The sequence below is a fragment of the Anoplophora glabripennis genome, unplaced genomic scaffold (genome assembly GCF_000390285.2).
Source record: "Anoplophora glabripennis isolate ALB-LARVAE unplaced genomic scaffold, Agla_2.0 scaffold583, whole genome shotgun sequence".
NCBI lineage: Eukaryota > Metazoa > Arthropoda > Insecta > Coleoptera > Cerambycidae > Anoplophora > Anoplophora glabripennis.
Window position 1 is genome coordinate 145124 of NW_019416688.1, and position 21449 is coordinate 166572.

Genomic DNA, 21449 nt, shown 5'->3' on the forward strand with positions numbered 1-21449 from the left:
GCAAGAAATACTAAATTTATACCATTGGCGTACTTAACTCGAATGACTGACATTTTTACCGTTACTAATTGTTTGTACATAAGTTTCAACTTTAAAATCAAAATTCTTAATAAGTATTGGGCGGAATTATAAAATTTAAAGTCTGTTGTAAAGAGAATTGTAAGAGCTTTCAAAAAAAATATTACTCAACCCCCAATGCCATTTAAATATTTTGGGGTGATGCTTACCCTTGCTTGGGGCGGAAAGTGGCGGAGTCAAAAATACCAGCAAAGAATGTCCCCTTTTAATCTAAAATCGACGGGTCTGAGCGTTTTTCTACAATCTTGACGCAGTTTCTGAAAATGGCTCTGTTTCGTTTTCATTTGGCCACCCTGTATAGCATTTTATTTTTAACACTAGTGTTAAAAGTGTTTTTGCCACGTCCCTAACATTATAAAAGTCAATTTTTAGTTCACTTAACAATGAATTAAAAATGTAATTTTTAATGACAGTTTTACAAAAAAGTCTGCAGCAAGCTTATGTCACTTTTTCGTCGTGTCTTAAGTTTTGGGAGAAATTATTTAGTTTGCGCACAGTAAGTGGTGCGGTAAAGCTGTTTTTCACAGCACGATCAAACGGAAATCATAAATTGACTAAACTCTTGTTAAATATTTGCAATCAAAGAGTAAATTTCACCTATATTTTATCTAAACTTTGAAATTAGTTAAAGCCGACCATAAAAACAAATGTCCCGCAATTTTCGCAGGGCACACCGCTTCCGAAAACATTATTAGTCACGTAAAGCATATATCCCGCCGTTATCTATCCGCAAAGGGTGGAATGTTTCTTTTTATTTATTCACCCTTTGGCAGAACAATGCGCACACGGGTAGCTTTTCCCCCCGAAATCCTCATATTAGAATAATTTGATAATATCGGCATTAATAATTTGAGGAGCGACCCGGGATTTTCGGGGTGATATAAAGCGGATGGAGGCAGGAAGTGAACGAGCTAAATCGTATATATCGGTAGTTTCCGTGCGGTTCTCCACGACATCCTTTATCCCGCAATTCCTGACGTCGTCGTTCTTCAGCTTAAGCGGACAGTTATTTTTTTTGAACACGAGGAACGTTCAAATTTAAATCGAGATTTGAATAATGCGCTACGCGAAAAGGTTCTGTAAAACGACGCGATGCCTGGGCTGTGTTTTGCTAGCATTCGCCGTAGTTTAATAACTTGTCTCGTTGTAATTTTGCATAATTTTGGAAAATTATTTGCAGCTATTACGCATAACATTTTATAAAACCAATTCTTAAATTTACTTTGTAAGTAAATCTACCTCAGCAAATCTTGTTAGTATTGCTGGTTTTACACGAGTTTGTCAAAGGTCTTTAACAGGTTGAATCACAAAGGTATATGGATAAATTTTTACGTACGTTTCCAATACTACTCTTCTAATAGATCATCGAAAGTCAGTATCGTGATTTTATATCGTCCGAAATTGTTGTGGAGTACATAACAGTCTTCAGCAGATGTAATAGAAGTAAACAGTATGAAGGAATCTGCATATAAAAGAACGTTAGATGGTCCGGAACATTTTCAAAATTGCAAAAATGTTTAAAAAATTTAAAAAATACCTATTTTATCTAAGTTTTTTACTTATATCTTGGAACCTATGCATTTTGGAAGAATATTGAAGAGGAAAAAGTTTTAGAATTGATTTTGCACAATATACTGTAAATTAAAAATGTTTAAATTTATTACCGATGTTGCAAACTAGCAATAATTAATGAAAAAAAGGCAAAATATCTTTTAGATAATTTTTTTAAATATCTTAATTGCTCCGAGGGCATTCTAATTTTGGTAAAAAAAAAATTTAGAGTATAATAAAACAACACACCAAATTTCATTCAAATCAGTTCGATAGTTTTCGCAAAATATATTTTTTTTAATTTTGAAAAAATGTTGCACAGCCTCAAATAAAGCATTAAGACAATTAAAAAAATTTTCACATAGAAAAGACCGCTCAACCTTTCAAATGGTTTTTGAAAAATTGAAATCGGTTGATTAGGACGACCACAGTAAATTTTTAAAATTAACACTCTTTTTTTATATTTAAACAATTAAATTACATTTATCAATTTGCAATTCATTTATAATTTTAAAGTACCAACTCGGAAAGACGTTTCTTTAAAAAAAAAGTTAAATTCCGTTTGTTGCTTCTCGAGATATAAGCAGTCAATGTTTATCGGCATTTACCGTTAATTTTTAAACAATTAGCAATAATCTTAGCTCCAGTGGCGTCGTTTTTCCGCGTTCTAAGCTCGAAAAATGTTCAAATCCATAAGTTATCGGCAGCATAGATAAATCAGCGAAAAAGCTGTCGCTCGCTCGCGCTAGAAGTGACTCAAAACACGAAAAGTGGGGGAGGGGGCTTTCGCTACGAGACTGAATTCGTTCAAAACGCGAAGGTACGAAAAAATTGCATTATCTTGGCTTCTAATGGACCAATTTCTATATATTTTTTTAATCTGATGTCCCGCGAACCAAGGAATTCGAATATCGTAATGCCAACTGTCTAATTTGCACATATATTTGTTATAAACAAAGTTTATTATTTATGCATTAAATATACTGGAAATAATTTGGAAATTTATTTTTTTGTTAAATACAGATAAAATTAAGAAAAAATAGCACTTTAAAATTATAATTTTTGAAAAAACTAAATTGCAAATTAATAAATGTAATCCAATTGCTTAAAATAAAAAAAGAGTGTTTAAAAATTTACTGTGGCGTCCTAATCAACCGATTTCAATTTTTCAAAAAACATTTGAAAGGTTGAGCAGCCTTTTCTATGTGAAAAAATTTTCAAATATCTAGATATTTTATTGGAGGCTGTCCAACATTTTGAAAGTTCGAAAATTTTTTTCAAATTTTTTCAAAAAATTATTTTGCGAATACTATTGAACCGATTTTAACGAAATTTGGTGTATTGTTTTATTATACTATAAAGTTTTTTTTATCAAAATTAGAATTCCCTCGGAGCAATTAAAATATTTTAAAAAATATATCTAAGAAACTTGATTATTTTGCCCTTTTTTCATCAATTATTGCTATTTTGCAACATCGGTAATAAATTTAAACATTTCTAACTTACAGTATATTGTGCAAAATTCAATTCTAAAACTTTTTTTCCTCTTCAATATTCTTCCAAAATGCATAGGTTCCAAGATATAAGTAAAAAACTCAGATGAAATAGGTACTTTTTAAATCTTTTAAACATTTTTTCAATTTTGAAAATGTTCCAGACCGAATAACGTTCTTTTATATGCAGATTCCTTCAAACNAAAAAAAAAGAGTGTTAACTTTAAAAATTTACTGTGGCCGTCCTAATCAACCGATTTCAATTTTTCATAAACCATTTGAAAGGTTGAGCAGCCTTTTCTATGTGAAAAAATTTTCAAATATCTAAATATTTTATTGGAGGCTGTCCAACATTTTGAAAATTCGAAAATTTTTTTCAAAATTTTTTTCAAAAAATTATTTTGAGAAAACTATTAAACCGATTTTAACGAAATTTGGTGTATTGTTTAATTATACTATAAAGTTTTTTTACCAAAATTAGAATGCCCTCGAAGTAATTAAAACATTTTTAAAAATTATCTAAAAAACTTGATTATTTTGCCCTTTTTTCATCAATTATTGCTATTTTGCAACATCTGTAATAAATTTAAACATTTCTAACAAGAAACAATTGAAAACAATCGAAATACAATCCAGAAACAATCAGGAGACAATAGGGAAACAATCAAGAAATAATCAAGAAACAATCAAAAGACAATCAAGAAACAATGGAAAAACGGAAACAACTAGGATATAATCAAGAAACAATCGGGAAACAATGAAGAAATAAATAATCCGGAAATAATCCAGAAAGAATTGAAAAACAATCCGCAAACAATCAAGAAACAATCGATAAACTATCAGATATACTCCGCAACAATCCAGAAGCAATCAGAAAAAAAATCAAGAAACAATTGGAAAACAATCAAAACAATTAAGAAACAATCAAAGAACGATGAAGATACAATCCGGAGACAATAATAAAACAATTCAGCATATTTTTAAGACTCATCTTACAAGGAATGACAATTTTAGAAAAATTCAATTCTAAAACTTTTTTCCTCTTCAATATTCTTCCAAAATGCATAGGTTCCAAGATATAAGTAAAAAACTCAGATGAAATAGGTACTTTTTAAATCTTTTAAACATTTTTGCAATTTTGAAAATGTCCAGACCGAATAACGTTCTTTTATATGCAGATTCCTTCAAACTGTTCACTTCTATTACATCTACTGAAGACTGTTTTGTACTCCAAAAGAGTCTGTCAAGAGTAAATGAGTGGTACCAAAATAATCTTAAATTGCCCAGTAGTTCAATGGTACAACTCATCTCCCGAGTGTGAGTTTTTTCAATGCGTGTAAAATTTAACATACACGTTTCACCACATCAAATACATTTTTACTGCATGAAAATTTAAGAAATTGTGTAACATTATTACAACCGAGTTGCATTGGCCTGACTCTTTTGTCGCCCGACGTCTGACTGTACTTAAAGTTTTCCTCCCGTGGAATTTTTAACTTCCATCTGAACGTAACCGTGTTACAAACAAAATTTGACAAAGGACGACAGAAATCAACGAGCAAATATTAAATATATGCGGATTTGCTTTGGGAGTTCGCTTTATTGCATTTGCTCCTTTATAATATACGGTGGAAACAGACAGGTAAAAAGCTTTATACTGTTCATTCGATTTATGAGTTGCTTTGAATAAAAATAAAATTTCACGGAATTAAGTATTCCGTTTGAAGTTAGCGCCGTCGGGGTCCGTCGCCCTCAGACCTGTAAGGCAACTCGGCAAAAACACGTAAATAATAAACGAATATTGTGATACAAGATTTTTTATTCGTAATTTCGATATTAGGTGTAAAACTGCGATGTGTATGTACTTTTTAACAATCAGAGCTCACAAATTGCACTCTTCTGGCAGTGTACGACATAAATCCTCATATATTACATTTATTATACAGTTAGAATGTGATTAAACCAATAATATAAACATCTACAATGAATATACATATTTCTGTCAATTTTAATTAATTCATTTGGTAAACTTGCAAATCTTACATGTACTTATTACTCAAAAAATCGCCCTTTGAAATTTGTCGACATATTTAATAAACACCCTGTATATCTACGTTGAACGTAATTAGGTATTCTGTTATTGGTTTGGTAAATTTGCCAAGTCTTCAAAGTTCAAACACAAAAGTCCATTAATATCTCGTATATTTTCTGCAACTGGGATTGATGTATTTTTATGTAATTTTACATTGACGACAGTTGTAACCCCGTTTAGAAAATTTGCCAAACTCTTGGAACATTAAACGTGAAATCACATGAATAACATAAATTTGTTTACCCTTTAATTTAATGCAATTTTTCTGTAATTTTCCAAACTGCACGTACGTCCAACCTCAAATTATTTTAATATACATTTTTCTGTGCACAAATTTAATGTAATTTTGTAATTTATCTACAGTTTTACACTACTGCGGTTTGTAGCCTTCTTCTTAGTAATAGTTTTTAAATTTGTCAATATTCAATGTGAAATTACATTAATATACGTAAGTTTAATGTAATCCTTTTGTAATTTAGACTGCTCACTGCTGCAATTCCGTATCGAATACTGATTTGGTAAATTTACAATGTCTTCAAACTTCAAATATGAAATTCCATTAATATATATTTTCTGCAACTCAATTTAATGTATTTTTCTCTGTAATTTTACAATGACGACTATCGTGATTCTACTTGGTAAATTTGCCAAGCTCTTTAAACTTCAAACGTGAAATGCCATGAACATAGGTATATTTGTTTTCTCTTCAATTTAATGCAGTTTTTCTTTAATTTTCCAAAATACACGCCTACATTAAACGAGAAGTGCTATAGTAATTTAATCTACAATTTTATACTGCTGAGGTTGTGGTCTCCTTGTGAGTAATAGTTTTTAAATTTACCAATTTTCAGTGTGAAATTCCATTAATATATCTAAGTTTAATGTAATCCTTTTGTAATTTTACACCGACGACTGCTGTAATCCCGTTTGGGGTACTGATTTGGTAAATTTACAGTCTTCAAACTTCAAACATGAAATTCCATTAATATACATTTTCTACAACTCTGTTTAATGTATTTCTTTCTGTAATTTTACACTGACGACTGCTGTCACCCCGTTTAGTAAATTTTCGAAACTCTTCAAACTTCAAACGTGAAATACCACGAATATATTTGTTTACCCTTCAATTTAATGCAGTTTTTCTGTAATTTTCCAAAATACGCACACGTCAAACCTAAAATTTTTTGGTATACATTTTTCTTTGCATAAGCTTAATGTAATTTGGTAATGTATTTACAATTTTACACTGCTGCGGTTGTGGTCTTCTTTTGAGTAATAGTTTTTAAATTTGCCAATTTTCAATGTGAAATTACCTTAATATACCTAAGTTTAATGTTATCCTTTTGTAATTTTACACTGCTGACTGCTGTAATCCCGTTTCGGGTACTGCTTTGATAAATTTGCAGTCTTCAAACTTTAAACCTGAAATTCCATTAATATGCTACTCTTAAATTGAATAGGTACAATTTTACTGTAATTTTACATTCATGGCGATTGTAATCCTGTTTGGGTAGTGGTTTGAAAAATGTACCAAACTTTTCAAGTTTTAAACAAGAAATTCCATTAAAATACATTTGTCTACATTTAAGCATATAAATTTTGTATAATTTTACAATGTAGACTATTATGACCTCGTCTAGGGTAATAGTTTGAATATAATTTATTTGTAATTTTACACTAACTATGGCTGTAATCCTCATTGCGCAGTAGTTTAATTTAATTTGCCAGTCTTCGGGCTTGAAACATTAAATTCTATTAATACGCATTTTTCTGCATCTCAGTTTAATGTAATTTACCTGTAATATTACATTAACTGTTGTAATTGTCTTCAGTATAGCAGTTTGATAAATTTGATATTCCACTAATATACTAGTATAAATTTTTCACCTATGTTTATTGTAATACTGACAACTATTGTGTTCTCCTTTAATAATTGTAATTTTACAGTATTTCGTTTTTGTAGTGTATATAAAATATAATTTATTGAAATGTAAGGTCCCAAAAATTATTGATTCAACGGTTTTCATATTTTCGGACCTTGATAAATTTATTAAAGGGGCAACCGCAGTACGATAATAATACCAAGGTCGAAATCGGATCTCGACATTTTTTTACGACTAATATTTTTCATTGTTAGACATTTCCTAAAATACCCAGCGTTGTAAAAATCTCACGGTCTAACTATATAGACGAAATAAAATTCATTGCGCCCTAAATTTTTGTTTTATATAAGAGTTTATAGTTCAGCTGAATTATTATAGACCGTAAAGCTGAAGGCTGAAATATTGCACCTACAAGCTGTACGTATTTCTCGAACGTCAACTCCTAAAGATACGGATGAGACATTCCAGATATCCTGTGACAATTCCGCTTAAAGACGAAAAGAATACCATAAAACGGCATAAAAGGCTGTCGTATCTTATTTTATCAGAGGAATTTAAAACATAAATTCATATTTGGAGCCATGAGGGAGTAACAATGTAATAAGGATTATATTACTCGCGAGCAGGAGTAAAAGTAACGTAACGAAACGTAAAAAGCAAACAAAACGCGCTAAAGAAGTAAATTATTTCGCAACGATAATAAAGAGGGCGTTTGTGGCCGGAAGTCGCTTTATAGCACACGTAAATTGATATAACCTTATATAAAGTATATATTTTTTATTTCTAAAACATCACGTGACTGTACTGAATACTTTTATTTATGTTAATTCGCATATACCTCATATGCTCCCGTTTTTTGTTACTAGTCCTACAGCGCCTCCGTTAGATGTCTCACTTATATCTCACTGACAGTAGTTCAATGTAGAACAGTAACTAATAAGGCTAATAAGTCTGAACCTACAATCTGGAAGTAGTAGAATTACCAGTAAACAAATTTATAATCATTTTTCCTCTCAGCGTTCCAATTTACAATATTTTTTTTTGTTTCAGTGCCTCCAGAATCCATTCGTATTTTCGACGATCACCGGGTGGATAAATCAATACTGTTAGGGCCGTATAACGAGGGAACCGATGTAAATCTTTTATGTGAAGTTAAAGGAGGTAAGTTTTCTAGCAATACAAATATGTAAATAAGGCGAAGGTCTACTTCTATTCGTATGAGAATGTATTGATTTAATACAGACTAAAAGGTGCAACGGGTAAATCAAAATATGAACTCAGCAACATAAGATAGAGCACCTAACTCTTAAAATGCATCTGATAGATATTGGAAGGTTTTTCTCGCAAATATGTGTATGTAGCAAGTAATTATGCGAGATACTCTCATAAAATAGATTACAACAAAAACGGGTTATATTTTTAAAATGGAGTTGTCACATTACATATGAAAAGTTCTAATGAATACTTTGCATGACTCCTATACGTAGTCTATAATTTAAAACACAGGGTCGCATATCATTATATTACACAAACTTTTCTCGACAACGGGTAATTTTCATTAACATTAAAATATCGTAATCATCTAGAACTCCATACCGAGAAAATTTCTTTCCTGTAACAGAAATAATTCAATAAAAGAGGTAGCAAAAATAAGGTTATCACGACCACATGATTTATTCAGCAAATATTTTGAAATAACCATTTATTTATCACGACATGATATATTGTTATGAGAACTCATGTAATATTTGCTGTTAATAAATATGTCTTGTTTTGAAATATACTTTATTGGAACACGTAAATCTAAAATGAATTTATAAAAATGGATTTTATAGTTGAGTTAGATATACCGACGAAGCTAATTTTTCCAGAAATGCTATAAAGAACTTCCACAATAAACACGTTTGATCTGATGGAAACCCTCATGCCATAATGGAATCTCGATTTCAACATCAGTTTTCTTTGAATGTATGGGTGGGTATTATTGGTTCTTGTTCGGCCTTACTTTTTACCAAGAACTTTAACCGATGCCTCCTACAAACATTTTCTTAAAAACTTTTTTAAATGAAAACTCCACTTTTTTGTATTTTTATTCAATTCTCCATGGAATTCTGATCAGTTTTATGTAACATAACCTATACCTATCTTTAACCGTTTTCGAGATAATGGCGTTTGAATATACAATATGGAAAAATTTCAAAAATTACCCTGACATTTACCCTGCTGGTTTTAAAATAAAACCACGTTTACTTTTCCATCTTAGATTTGTTGCTTCAAATCAGAAAAATTTCGGTGCTAAAAATTTGCAAAATAACCTGGCTCGTAATTTAAATAGTGACATTTAACAAAATCATACTTTATACAATAAAATTAAGCGTTTTTAATTAAATTATACCTAAATACCTCACCTATATTTTTTACATTCAAGTCATTGCGTCCTAATGATCAAAATAAATCACCGAACCACTTATTTCACATGCATTTTTCTGATTTGAAGCAACTTTCTGTGAACCAAACAAATCTAAGATGGAAAAGTAAACGTGGTTCTATTTTAAAACCAGCAGGGTAAATCTCAGGGTAATTTTTGAAAATTTTCCATATTCTATATTCAGACACCATTATCTCGAAAACGGTTAAAGATAGGTATAGATTATGTTACATAAAAAATGATCAGAATTTCATGGAAAATTGAATAAAAATGCAAAAATGTGGGGTTACTGTTTAAAAAAGTTGGCCTTGATTTCATAACTTTTTTTTGGGTCACCCTGTATACATGAATATTGCTTCAGAAAATGCGCAACTAAAAATATAATTCAACGGGTCCGAGCGATTTTTCAAAAAACGAACATCTGATTTGCCGCTCTTTGATAATGAGTATCGTAAAAATGCACTTGATTAAATAAATCAATTTTGTTGTTAATCGGTTTAGAATACAAAAAAGTGTAAAGAAAAAAAGGGTGAAGATAATACAATGACGCATATGATGATTTAATTTATTTGTTTATATTATACAGGGTGATATATTTTTTTTGGCTAATAATGCTTAATGATACCCACACCTCCGCCACTGGTAGGTTTCTAAAGCTGGTAATTTATTGTTTTATACCTACTGTCATACTAAACATGCACACCGAATTTGGTTAAATTATCTCAAACGGTTTAGAAACTAAAAATTAAAAACTGATTTTTTTTTCAATTTTTGACACGCTGTAGCTGGACAATGGCTGTCCTAAGACCCCACATTTATGTAACAAAAAACCCTTATTTTTATCCACAGAATACGCCCCTGGATTTTTTACCTATACTTAAGAAACACCCTGTATATCTATGAATTTTTATATTAATAGTATACTAATTAGGTACCTAATTATTTATTTAAAACGTAAAATTTCCATTTTCCCACTAACTTACACAATCTGGAAACTTTGCTTGGAAACTTAATTTCTTGCAGTGTGATTTTAAAAACTTAGAACGATCGATATTATAGTTCTCCTGTCGCGCCTAGTTAAAAGACTATTAGCTTTCCCCTAGCCGCTTCGAAATCCATTAGATATTCGAGTTGAAATTGAAATACTACCCTGCGCCGTAGCCCGATTGGGCTAGAGAGGCTTATTAAATTCAATAGGCAACCCGACTATAAAATTTAAACGGGAAACCGATTTCGCTGCTGCTAATTCCGTGGTGGTTGTTTCAGGGCGGCCGCGGCCGAGGGTGATCTGGTTTCTAGAGAACACCGTAATCGACGATTCCTACGAGATAAGGAACGACGGCACCGTCGTCAATCATGTTACATTCGCGAATGTTGGTAGACAACATTTGCACGCAAGACTGATTTGCCAGGCCAGCAACAATAACCTCACCCAGCCCGAGACGAAGGTGGCTGTTTTAGACATTAATTGTAAGTACACTCATACAGATTTTATGTAAAATTATACACTAGTTCGTTGGTTATTTTGGCGCCACGCAAGATAATGTAAAATTGCATCGTACAAGTAAAATTACATTAAGCATGTAATTTGACAGTAATTTGACACTTTTTCTGTAATTCACCCAAAATATAAGAAAGACGAAACGTCAATAAAGTGTAATAATAATTTTAGAAATAGATATGTTGCTGACAGTTTAAGTAACAAAAATTAAATAGCCAACAGGATTCTTTACAATGACACTTCAACTTCAGGTTCTAGTAGAACGTCGCATCATGCTGTTTGAATGGATCAGTCAGATAATATTGAGCCTCCTATGACTTTTCCTCTGTAAGGAATATTTCAACCTTAGAGAATTCTGACAGTCAAAAAATGTCATAGTTTTGTGACGGTTGGTACGTGGTATATAGTGGCGTGTATTTTGTTTGTCTGCTTTTTCAGCGTAAGATTTTTGTTGGGCAAAACTATATAATAAAAATAATCCTTAACTGATCCTGAAAATAGAAAACTGTGCCATTCACTAACTTTAGACAGTAAATATGATGAAATGATTTTTTTTCACTCTATTCACATTTTTTTTAATTGCTAAATTTAACTTCTATATCCTAAATGCAGTTGATACTAATATTTTAATGTCACGTTATCAACATCGTTCAGCACAATCTCTTCCAACGTCTTTATAAACTTAGCTAGTAGTCACGAAATAGATCGGTTATACTCAGATATGTCTCATTATAAAGTGCTCAAGTCATATTTTACAAATGATATTTAAATTAGTTCCTTATCGGAACATTTATAGTATCCGTACATGTGATTGCTTTTAAAAATGACGTTAATGCCGACATTTTGATTCCGTTTTGCATTTCATAAAACCATAATGTTTTTAATAATAATAATCTACGTATATATGGAGACGATTAAAGTGGAAGAAAAGTTCAAACCAATCGAAAATTATATCTGCTATATTTCGTGTAATTTTTGTCAGGTGAAATTGCCAAATTTTTCAAAAAACTATTATTTGGTTGTTTATTTTATTATGAATTGTGTTGCGCATAACCTCATCTATAACTACATGTTCTTGGATTGTTGATATCTCATATCTTTAAAATAAAGTAATTGTCAAAACATAAGCTTTGATTATTTTTTTATTATTCTGTTCCTATAGGCACTAATAGCTTCCAAAGCTAGATTATACGTAAGTAATTAGCTCACTGCTTAAATGATAATCCTTCAATTACTAGCTAACGTCGATAATTGCTTAATACAATTAAGATGTTATCTGTTAATACTTGCTTCAATATATGTCTATAGCAAGAGATTAACATGTCAATAACAATGTCTTAGTGCTTAATACAACTAATGTGCATGTATATTTAATAAAAGGAAGGGGACGCAGGATTTTTAAAGTTAGCACACTTAAGTGTCGAAAATAAAGAATTCATTACAATGTATCCTCATTAAAACACAAAGTTTTAAAAAATTCCAAGCACGATTAAGCAAATTTTTAGTATTAAATAAATTATAAATACCTTTTTGATTGGAAAAATAAAAAATATAAATTTTGTCTCATTCTATACACATGACAAACATGACTATTTTCAATAAGATACTTTTTTATTATTAAAACAACAATAATTAATTGTTTCTGAACAAATCAACGTTCAAAAGTTATTTTCATGGTAATAAATACATAATTACCCACCTAATCAACCCCAAACAAAGGGCAGCTATACTCCCCCCCAAGGTATAACAAATAACAATACAATGAACATGCATCGAATAATTTTCTGAAATGCCAGACCGCAGGCTCGTATTAAGCTATTTAAAGCAAAATTATGAGAGATCCTATCAGTTTTACACCACGGCTTCAACTTAACTAATTTGAATATTTTTGATTAATGCCACCCTTTATTCTATCCCACACTATTAATTTTACTCGCTACTATTATATAGTCATTATAATTTGCGAGAATGGAATATAAATACCTAATGAAACACAGATTATGCTTAATCTCCCGAACGATCAAATCCGTGTAGACTTACTAGTGTGGCAAATTTTCTCGATAGATAACAGAGCTATTGGAATAGCGCTTAGTTGGAATTCCTCAAAATAATATTAAAATATTCAGAATTAGGCCAGTCATTATGGCTTTTTTTCGTGAAAAAATTACTATTAGAAGTTTTTTTGCGGAATATTGTTCAGAAACGTGTTATAAACAAAATATCAACAAATCAACTCGAGACTAGTTGGGAAACTTTGTTAAAACAATGGTCAAAGTTCTGGAAAAGTGGCTTTTGGACTCGCGTAAAAAAACTGTTATTCATAGAGAAAAAAAGGTTTATACAAAAAAGGTAGGTAGGTATTAAATAAATCTGTAAAATAAGACAAGTTCGATTAAATTCCGATAATTTGTTTATGCGCAAGAGCTCAAAAATGGTAGAAATTGACCGTTTTCTTCAATTGCTAATAATTAATGCAATTTTCATCGCAGATATTTGTAATTCAGAATTTTTGAGGCCTTTTGCATCCTTAATAAGTGGTAAATATTTCAGCCCGAAAGCTTCATTAGTTTGGCGTTGACGGAATTTGTTATCTAAGAAGATGCTATTTTCAATTCATTTTTCCCAATCTCAAAGGCGTTGTAGAGTTTCGATCATTAGTTGTTTTTGTACCTAAATAGTTGTATTGACATAAGCATTTACTGAGAATTCAATTTTTCAAATTTAATTTGTTCAAAAATGACTGAAAAAATGTTAATATTTACTAAATTGTTAAGATAGGTAATTATTATAAAACGAAATACTAACGTCTATAGTTTAGTTAGTACTATTTTTCTTCGAGTTTAAAAAAAAATCGTTGTTCTAAGTTGATTAGAAGCTGAGATATATATATTTTTTATTTAAACGCTGTTACGTTAATTATTAATATTAAATGCCGAAATTTGGAAAGAGTATACATTAAGAGCTATATTTTCATGTCCTATATTAACATTAAGGTGAATTCAACTATTTAATTGCAAAAAAGAAGATAGCGGCGATGCGTTCTATTACTCGGTCTAGCGAACGAGTGGGAATAGCGAGGCTAAATAAAAAATTAAATCTCGAGTTGAAATAATGTTAATACCATAGCTTCAATGCTCATGAATTTTCGCGCTACCACAAATTAAAAAAGAATCATCTCGATAGGTTCATTATTAACCGAGATATGGCTAATTTTTCCAGCTCCATCGATTTGAAGCTGCTCGATCATTTTCCTGCGCGTTACCAGGCGCGTAGCGCGCATGCGCCGCCTCGCTCTCCCCACGCGTTCGCTAGACCGAGTAATAGAACGCATCGCCGCTATATGCGAAAAAAAAATATAGGAACTTGTCATCTCATTTTTTCATGTTCTGTCTCCACCCGAGAGATTTCCCACATTTTCCCGGACACCCTGTATAGTCCTACTTTAAAATCGAGTTATATCCCTATTGTGCTTCCATTGGAATCACATGAGAAATCAATCAGATATTCCAATTGCGCCGCCACAGAAATTTAAAAGAAATCAACTAAGTTGTAAACAGATTAAATTTGTATTCCGACTAGAGTAGAATCCGTAGGAATATATTTCCAAATCCAGTTCCATTTGTGCCACGACGAAATCAAATAACAATCCAGTTGAAAAATACATTGGATTAAAAACGTACTTTAATTAGAATACGATAGAATTCCGATAGGAATAGAATTTCTGAATTCAGGTTTAGATTCTTTAGAGTCCAACTGTGTCAAAATAGATATGGAATTAGGTTCCGAATTTATCAAAATTGTAATTTAATTGGAATTGTCTAGGAATCCGGTTGGACTGTAATCCCAATCATAATTGTGCAATAATTGGAATCGACTTAGAATCCAACTGGATACTAGGTTCCAAAAGGATTTAAATCGCGATGCGACTGAAGTCGACCGAAATCCGAATGGAATATAATTTCCAAATCCAGTTCCAATTGTGCTGCGATAAGAATCTGTGGGTACACATGTTCGCAAGTGACCCATTTTTAAGCATTAAGTCAAGAGCGCCAGCGGGACGCCGCCGGACGCATCAGCGTTCCAGGAAAGGTCTACGGCGGACTGGCGACAGCGACCAGATGCGTACTCATATACCTACGACCGACTCCACACAAGGAATCTCCAACAAACACTCACCCCGTCAACACGTCTTGTTCTATACAACTTAATTTTCAATAAAATACTTAATTATTACCGTTGAGACAGCGTTTTATTCTTGCTGTACAGCGAAAGTAACCCTCAAATCGAATAAGAATCCAACGGAAACTATGTTCCAAATGGATTACAATCGTGTGCTGCGACTAAAGTAGGATAGGATTGTCATTTCCAATCAAATTCCAATTGTGCCACTATAATGGTTAATTTTGTAAATGGATTAAAATGGTGTTTAGACCAGAATAGGGTAGAAATTCCATTGGAAGATGGGAATCAAATAAGAATTCAAGGGAAACTGGATTCTAAATTGGAATTCGATTGATATATAATTCCAATTCAATTCCAATTGTGCCAAGACAAAAATCGAATGAGAATCCAGTTAAAAATTAATTTTCGAAGGGATTAAAATCGTGTTCCACCTAAAGTATGATAGGAACCCAATTGGAATATAATTTCCAAATCCAGTTCCAATTGTGCCACATTGGCAATCGATTAAATATTATTATGGTAGTATAGTCGATATGGTATTATGGAAATTAGGTTCCAAATGGATTAAAATCGTTTTATGATAGAAATCCGATTGGAATATGGATAATTTTTAAATCCAATTCCAATTGCGTCACGATTGGAACATAATGAAATCGCTGATAATTTAATACAATTAAGTCTTAGTAGCACCAATTAGATTGTTATTAGACTATAATTGTTGGAATATAACCAAAATCCGATTTGATTCCACTCCTGTTTGTCTGTTTGGAATTCATCTGGAAACGGACGTGAAACCTCGCCAAGATCTTAAGCAACAATCTAGTGCACGTATAGAACAGAGAAAAATTATATCCTGAACAATCAGTCAGCGTAAAGAGTTAACGTTTCATATTGACATTTCCGTGATCCTGGAGCATAATGTCCGTCCAGTGCCGATACAAAGTATAGCAGATAATGAATCTGGAGGTCCTTTGAAGTAATTATTTGTTCGATCAACTGCAAATCCTCGGCTGTACCGCGCGGATTGAAATTGCCTGTGAGAATCATCAGCTGCTGTACCGTTCCGAACACATTTTATAGAAGATTAAATGCGCGATATGGAGCAATATCCGACGTACTTAGCAGAAAGAGGGGACAAATTAGTTGTTTGGGAACGTACATCACCGTAAAAGTGCGAATCTTTTTTTTGCCAAGTAACGTCCTGGAAATTGATAGCGTTCTAAAATATTTTTTACCAAGGACTATTTACACAATTAGGCTAAATAGTAGTAGTTCTGCTGTCCATAATAGCATATTATTAAAATATACATCAAAATTTGCATAAAAGACACTGACTTTTATTCTTTTGTCCAACAGTTGCAGTTTTCTAAGTGTTTTACAGGACGGTATTTATTTATTTTTTATTTTTTTATTTTCCAATTTTCGTGTTACATACACAAAAGTGCTTACGCTCGTCAGAACAAAGGTAAAGTCATGTTCTATGAAGAACTAATGATAAAATGACATATAAATAAACAAAACAACACAAGAAAATAATTTTAAAAAAATGTTTACACACTATATTATAAAATCACTATTAAAATATTCAGCGAAAGTATAAAAAGCATGACTCAATAGATATTTCTTTATTTTCTTTTTAAATTGCCTTGAGTTTAGGTTTCTTATATTGGGAGGAAGTGCATTAAAAAATTCTATTCCAGTATACTCAGTCCCCTTCCGCGTTCTCAATAGTCTACAATATTTATTATTAAGGTCATTCTTATTTCTGGTGTCATAAGTATGAAACTGACTTCTGATCTGAAAGGGCATATCCCAATAAGATGGACAAAAGTCCCCCCTCTGGGATTTTCACCGGACATAGGGCATTCGATTCGGGATCAAAAAAGACCAAGCCCCCTAATTTTTCAGCCCCTGACAGTGTCCTCTCCGTCCGCTAGGGCGAAAAAGCTGTTTTTCAGTATTTTTGCAATAACTCGGGCTAGAAATAATATTTTTAATTGCGGTTTGCGGCATTCGAAAGGTTTTTCAAAGAAGCAGGCGTGTGATTTTTTTAGGATTTTTCGGCTCCATAACCGAAAAATGGCGGCCATTTCAATATTTGTAACGTGATTTTCAGCACTTTTTTTCTTCCCGGCACAAAATTGAAAAACGGCATGTTTTGGCATTTTTTATTACCTTTCAGATGGTTTATTGCGAAAATTTATTTAAATGGTGCAAAAGGTCGAAAAAACGTCAAATATGCGATTTTGGTCATTTTTGACCGATTTTCGACGGATTGTTGATCTTATTGCCACGTTCTTGCGGGTATTAAATCACCATCAAGTCCCTGAGACACTTGAATCCAAGTTCTAATCCCTCAGGAACGATTCCCTTCGAAATCAGACCTCAGAAATCGATTTAGCACCCTCAAAAACCCTGTAGTCCAAGTTTCTGGCCCTCGAAATTTTTCCATCATAAAGTCCATCCAAAACCCAAATTTTGACTTTATTTTTAACCCTCCCAACCGTTTAATCAAGAAACTGACCCCGACAGCAGCATCAGCGCCCTCAAAAACCCCCCAGTCAGGCCTACTGATGCATAACCTTTAATCAACTCTTAGTTCTCAGAAATCACCCCTTAACCCCTGTTTCCAACCCTCTGCCAACATCTTAGATGATAGTGACCCTCGACATACTCCCGAAATAAATATTTAAACGTTTTTTAAGGATAGGCAATAGTGGAGGTGTTCAAGGGGATGGGTTGAGGCTAAACCGTTCGGGCGGGTTGAATGTTCCATTAGTTTGACCTTTAACCCATATGGTAAAGTTTTTGATATAGGAATTTTTGTGAACAAACATTTTTCCTTAAAAATGCTTTGGAAAGTTTGAAGCCAAAAAGGCAATTAAAAAAATTCCAGAGTCTTCTCCAAGCTAGACACTTTGTAAACATTGTTTTTTTGCAGAAATCTAAAAAATGTTTGAAGTGAAACTTTTTTGTGCCCGTTATGAGGTCGAGAAACCGCGTCACGCTAAAAACTTAAGGAGAAATCCTGGAACACATGCGGCGTACATGTATAAAACGTAGTCGGCACCATAGACATATAGGATAGACCGCGCATCATCTAGCGGACAGAAAATCCTATGAATTGTGCAGTCTATCTCTATAAGTCTATGGTCGGCAACACGCACGCGGAATCAGCTGTTTATGTATCAGTATTTTGAGTTCCAATCCAAACATTCTTTGTTTTGAAGTCCTTGGCTTGTCCGTATTATTTTCTTATTAAAAAAAGGAAGGGCTAAGAATTGAAACAAACATTTGAGCTTATTTTTGTGATATGAATATGGGAGAATATTGTAAAGTGTGAAGTTCTTGAAGTTGAAGATTTAGTTTAAGCGGGTACGTAAGCCTCTAATTCTTATTTTTTCATTTGCACAAAAAAGGAAAGTGTCCATTTAAAAAAAAAGGAAAGTGTTCAAAAGTGAAACAAAAATCTAGGTAATAATAAAATTAATAACTCCACCCCCCGAAATCACTAGAAAACCAGTTATTTTGGCAACAACTCTGGGTCCCTGGGGAGAATTTTTACGCATGGTTTGCTTTCTCGGAGCCCTGGCACCCTAGAAACTTCTAGTTTTTGAACTGGGAGTTCAGAATTTCAGGAGTTCAAAGAACTGGGTATCCCTTCACCTTTTCGAGCAAAAACTTTCGATGAGTCATCTCAAATTTTTTAGAAAAAAAACAAAATCTAGCAAAAACTAAAAATCCTCGAAAAAAGTTTTCGAAACTGGGTTGGTATTTTCGAATTTGTGTGAAGCGTGATGCCTGTAGACTCCTGTTGTTGGAGTGGGAGGGAAGTAAAAACGTTTCTGTGATTGGATTAGCCTTTTAAAACCGCCCCTTTTGAAAATGAGAACATTTTACCGCTGAAGTAGGGTTAGGTCTGTTTGTTGGGTGTCTTTCGAAATATTTTGGAGTTTTTTGGGAACTTTTTTCTGGAGACATCAATGTGTGGGGGTTAACACAGTTGAAATAGAGGTTGAACATCATTTTAAAATTTTTTTACAATCAAAGTTTCAAAAAATTGAGATTCCAAAAAACCAATTTCCGTCCACGCGAAGGCTCTGCGCAGTGTTTTGGAAGTTTCTCGGGTGTTAGGCAACCGTTTGACCTGTAGTAGACTGCGTTCTCTTCCTCAGACACTCCTCTTTCGATTGCAGTATGCTAGAAGCTTCCAAGAAAGCGTAAAATATGCGATATTTCATTTTTTCGGCCAAAATATCNTAATAATATATTTTTTAATTTACTGTTATAGTAGGGCTATTGCCGAAGACCTCCATAATAAAATATGACGTGGAAATTTATTCCTATTTGTTATTTGACAGCGGATTAATAAAATAACCAAATAGGTTATATTCTTTATAAAATCTTAATGCAACTAAAAATTTCCAGATGCATTTAGTCGTTTTACCTTTAAAATTTAAAAATTTTTGTTTGCGGCGCTTTTTTTTTCATTTCTTGCCCACCTAGTAAAAAAGCCACAGACCTCACCTATTCACAATGTCACGAGTCGCCACTGGTATGAGTTTTTTCGGAGATCTCTCCTGAATTCTACACCTCGCTTCGACACGCCCATTTCTTAGGGTTTATGTTCTTATCTTACTGGCGGGAACCCTAAATATCGGGACGCTTTGACATAACTATGCCATGTTAATCGTTATCTAATTGACTGATTTTTACAATTGTCTAAATAATTTTGAGACTAAACTTACAAACCACCCTATACCTTCCTCTTGTGACTCTGCATAGCAATACGGGACGGATTAGTCAATCTCATTTAATCTATCCTTATAGCTTGGAAAATCCGCCAAAAAACAACTATTTGAAATTTGACAACATTCTAACACCTTTAAATATCTTGGAATTCCTACGTGTCCTTTCGAATGCATTTCGCACGTTATTAGAAATATCTATTTTTTTTTATACGGCTTTGTGGCGACGCTAAACCAACTTGAAGACTCTTAACTTTTCGATAAAATTAGTGTTGACTGAAATATTTTACTTTTTGACCCATCCGTTCCGAGAACTAACAAATAAATTACTACGCGTCCCGGCTTTTGTTACAATATAGAATTTGTTGTTTTCTAGTTCAGTTTGCGCAGAGATATAAAAAGAAACTGGAATACATTGCAGGATATTTAATTATTATTGTCGAGAATTTATAGAAAAATTCCGCCAGTTTGTCTTTCTAATAATATTACCTTGTATTTGAACTTCCTTCTTCCTGGTATTGTGACATGAAATATCTCCACATTATTAATGAAAAATATTTCTCAAACGGAATATTGTCCTTCTGACGACCCCGCTACACAAAAAAACGCTTTATTGAGAACCTAAGCGTTTTATTTCCAAGGCAAAATGTGATTAAGTTTTTTTTTTCTATACGAGGAGATTTTTCCAACATTCTTTATTTTCCCATTAAAAATACATTTACTTTGGGGAGGCTCCTGTCTAACGGCTAGCCATTTCGAGCGTCGCAAGCTGCGTCAGTATACCGCCGAAATAAAGAAGCAATTAATAAAAAAATTGTTATTTTACGAAAACTATCGTTGGAAATGACTGACAACAAACAGTAAATTGGAAGCAATAAAAATAATATAGGAACCCACATTATGACACTCAAAGTGCTAGCCTTTTAATATTTATAACAGGCAGTGGCTAAATTATGGATAAAAATGATAGGAAATGTTAAGTTCGACATATACGTAGGTACAGAATGAAATATTATCTTACATGGAATATTCTGCAATGCACGAAAATCCATTACGAATGCCTGGTCGATTTTGACAAGGCAATTTCTCCTGTGCATTCAAGTACAACAGATATCTTCAAATTATCAGGAAATTATCCGTTACTTAAGAAAATATGAATACAGGGTGGCCAAATGAAAACGAAACAGAGCCATTTTCAGGAACAGCGTCAGGATTGTAGACATTTGCTGGTATTTTTGACTCCGCTTTCCGACTTTCACCCAAGGGTAAGCATCACCCCAAAATATTTAAATGGCATTGGGGGATGAGTAATATTTACTTTACATTATATATTACTTTAAATTTTATAATTCCGCCCAATACTTTGAAAAAAAATTACATTTTAAAATTTAAATTATGTTTAGTTGCTTACTTACTACTTAGTTGATTAAATGTTCAAACTGATGACCGCCCGCTTCCATACAAGAACAAAGATTTTGTTCGAAACGTTCGCG

At 32.6% G+C, this 21449-nt stretch overlaps 1 protein-coding gene across 1 annotated transcript in view; it reads left to right on the plus strand.

Annotated features, from left to right (window-relative positions):
* The window catches only part of LOC108910267 (nephrin), a gene marked incomplete at its 3' end in the record, with an annotated part of 234410 nt that overhangs the window by 84130 nt on the left and 128831 nt on the right, over nt 1-21449 (plus strand). The window contains exons 3-4 of the mRNA XM_018714822.1: nt 8148-8258; nt 10792-10995. Coding sequence (XP_018570338.1) covers nt 8148-8258; nt 10792-10995 — 315 coding nt within the window. The remainder of the gene's footprint in view (nt 1-8147; nt 8259-10791; nt 10996-21449) is intronic.